Here is a 3,295-nt window from a genome sequence, read left to right on the forward strand (position 1 = left end):
AGATGCCAAGGCGCAGACGTGGGGGCCCGATCCGTGGTGCCAAGGCGCAGGCGCCCGATCCGAGGTGCCAAGGCGCAGGCGTACGATCCGGGGTGCCCGGCTTCCTGATTGGCCGGGAAGCTGGCTTCATGCTCCGTCACTTGTGACGAGAGCATGGAGCCAATCACCTCATGACGAGAGAGCATGGAGCCGACTTCCTGTCCAATCAGGAGGCCGGGCGCCACGTCATTACACCGTGCCCGGCTTCCAGGATTGGCCAGTAAGCCTGGGGACAGCTTCCTTGTTAATTGGAAAGCCGGGCTGGGAGTCATTACACGCCGCCTGGCTTCCTGAATGGGACTTCCGATACTCGGTATCAGCGAGTCCTGGAAAAAAACATCGGTACTCGGTACCGAAATACCGGTACATCCCTAATATATCTATATATAGATCTATATGTATATATAGATCTATATATATGGGATGTCCCAATACCACTTTTTCAGGACCAAGTACAAGTACTTCCCCTCATGTACTTGCCGATACCAATTACCGATACTTTTTTTTTTAACGGGACAGGTGACTATAAATGATCCATAGTACAACTACATGTTACGTACTATTATGTACTATGGATCATGATTTAACCTATTCATGTTAGCAGGGGAGAATTGTAACTCTATTGCTGGAGTGTAGTGGAGGTGTGTGCTGTATATATGTACTACATATACACTATACACATCCAGTACACTATAGCAATAGATTTACAGCCAGCCCCGTCCCAGCTTCCCTCACTCACAGTTTCACTCCGATCCCTGTTGCCTCACGTGGTACCTGTCGTAGTCGGCGCTGGACGGGATCGCTGCATCGCGTCTCGGTGCTCAGCTTGTGGGAGGCACTCACAATTCTGCCCTGCTAACATGAATAGGTTAAATCATGATCCATAGTACATAATAGTACGTAACATGTAGTTGTACTACGGATCATTTAACCCATTCAGATTAGCAGAGGATCATTGTAAATCTACTGCTGCAGTGCATTCTTTATGTACTGTATATGTGCTACATATAGAATGCACTGCAGCAGTAAATTTACAATTCTGACCTGCGAACATGAATGGGTTAAATGATCCGTAGTACAACTACATCTTATGTACTACGGATCATTTAACCCCTTCATATTAGCAGAGGATAATTGTAAATCTACTGCTGCAGTGCATGGAATTGCATGCGGTACCTTCTATTAATCTAAATAAAACACAAACAAACTTTCTTGGAATAAAATGGCCGCGGCACTTTTATTGGTTTAAAACTTATTTGAAATAATCCAACCGATAATAACTCTTAAAACCAAAACGTCATTGCTCAGTCATCAAAACTCGAGCAATATCCAATTACCATAACCATACTTAAAGTCCCCCTCCTTTGGAGGTGACACCACCGCATAAAAGTCCTGCCACATATATTATACATAAAGGGCGGGGGGGGGAGCTTGCTGTGTTGAAGTCCAGCCGAGTGAGGATTTCCCGCCGAAAAACTCGCAAGGTGAGTCTTAAAGGGGAAACGCACCTACATTTTTTGAGGATATATATATAAGGGATGCACCGATATATCGGCCGCGGAAACATATCGGCAGAAAATGGCACTTTTGGCATAATGCCGAAAGAGCCATGTTTCGGCCGATACATCGGGTCATCCCTGGTTTCTTTTCTCCCCGCTGGGCGCTGTTCCAGTGGGGAGAAAAGAAAGTGACAGCCGCCGAGCGCTGCAGGAGTCAGGACGAGAGCGCTGTGAGCTGCGGCATCTCTCCTCCCACACCACTCAGCCGCCTATCACAGTCCGGCAGAGCGGTGTGTGGGCGGAGACATCGCTGTCACAGGAGGCTGGGCTTTCCTCTCTACACGGCTCGATCAGCCTCCTGTGACAGCGTGTCAGAGAGAAAAGCAAGATACACACACTCAGCGATCAGTGATCGCTGAGTGTGTGTACATAATTGAGAATATGGCATGTTAACTATATCCTCAATTATGAATGAATGGGAGTGATCTACATCACCCCCATTCATTCATAATTGTAGTTATAGTAAACAAGCAATGTACTCATGTTATCAATGAACAGGAACACTCATAGAGGATTCCTGTTCATTGATAACAGGGGACACAGAAAAAGAGATTGAGGACTCTGTGTTCTCAATCTCTTTTTCTATTTTAAAAGGGAAATATCAGGGGTCTGTTTAGACCCCTAATATTTCCCCAAAGCCCCTAAAAGTAAAGTAAAAAATAAAAATATTTAATAAAAAATGAATAAATAAATCTAAAAAAATGTAAACGTTTATAAAATAAAAATAAAAAACATTTTCGGTTTCGGCCTGACTTTTTTAATTTCGGTTTTAAAAATTCCATTTCAGTGCACCTCTAATATATATATATATATTTTTTTTTTTTAAACATAAAGATATAACACTTTTATTATACATTGAGCAAGCTTGAATCGAGGCTAAATCCGCTCCAAAAAGGGTCCTGCTGTAGCGACACACGACCCGCGACAGCAGGACCCTTTGCCCCATTGAAATGCATTGGAGCGCGGTAATTTGGCGCGATATCGCGGGAATTACCGCGCGATAAATCGCTCAATGTGAACGGGGCTTTACTCACTGTTGCCTCATGATTTTCCATGATTTTCCTCACACGCAAGGACGTCGTCGGCGCTGAGCTGGAGAGGAGCGTCGCGTCACTGCTGCTCCGGTGGGCGCGCTCCAGGTGGGGGTCCTAATTTAGGTGACCGTTGCCTGCCTGGAGCGCCACCCACCGGAGCAGCAGTCACGCAACGCTCGGCGCGAAGCGGTAAAGTAAACAAAAAATAGCGCAAGCTTCGGCGCTTTGTATCGGGGCATTTTGAGAAGTACTTGTCAAAATGCCCTGTATCGGTCCCGATACCGATGCTAGTACCGGTATCGGGACATCCCTAATAGATATATATAGATAGATAGATAGATAGATAGATAGATAGATACACCTTTACCAGGTTATTTCACAGTGTAGTAACCTGCAACCACATTGATATGCATATTTCTGACCAATAGAGGGCACACGTTTGCAAAATATGACCTGTGAAAGGATCCAGTGAAGTGAAGGGCACGTCGCTCTGCACTCAGTCCCACACCAATAATGATCATACAATGCTATGTAATAAGATAATAGGCTGTCTTATTGTAGAAACAACGTACGAAACAAAAGCCACTCACCCGGGCTACTATGACTCTCAATCCCTGAACAAATCTCATAGCGCTTGCTGATGCGACTGACATCTGCGTCCCC

The 3,295-nt window shown here is 45.3% G+C and overlaps 1 protein-coding gene across 1 annotated transcript in view; it reads right to left on the reverse strand.

The window, feature by feature from the left end:
- Window positions 1–3,295, reverse strand: part of CISD3 (CDGSH iron sulfur domain 3) — a 10,091-nt gene extending 6,796 nt beyond the window's left edge. The window contains exon 1 of the mRNA XM_018560151.1: window positions 3,223–3,295. Coding sequence (XP_018415653.1) covers window positions 3,223–3,285 — 63 coding nt within the window. The 5' untranslated portion in view covers window positions 3,286–3,295. The remainder of the gene's footprint in view (window positions 1–3,222) is intronic.

This window comes from Nanorana parkeri, unplaced genomic scaffold (assembly GCF_000935625.1).
Source record: "Nanorana parkeri isolate BGI_ZX_2015 unplaced genomic scaffold, ASM93562v1 scaffold435, whole genome shotgun sequence".
In the NCBI taxonomy this organism is placed as follows: Eukaryota; Metazoa; Chordata; class Amphibia; order Anura; family Dicroglossidae; genus Nanorana; species Nanorana parkeri.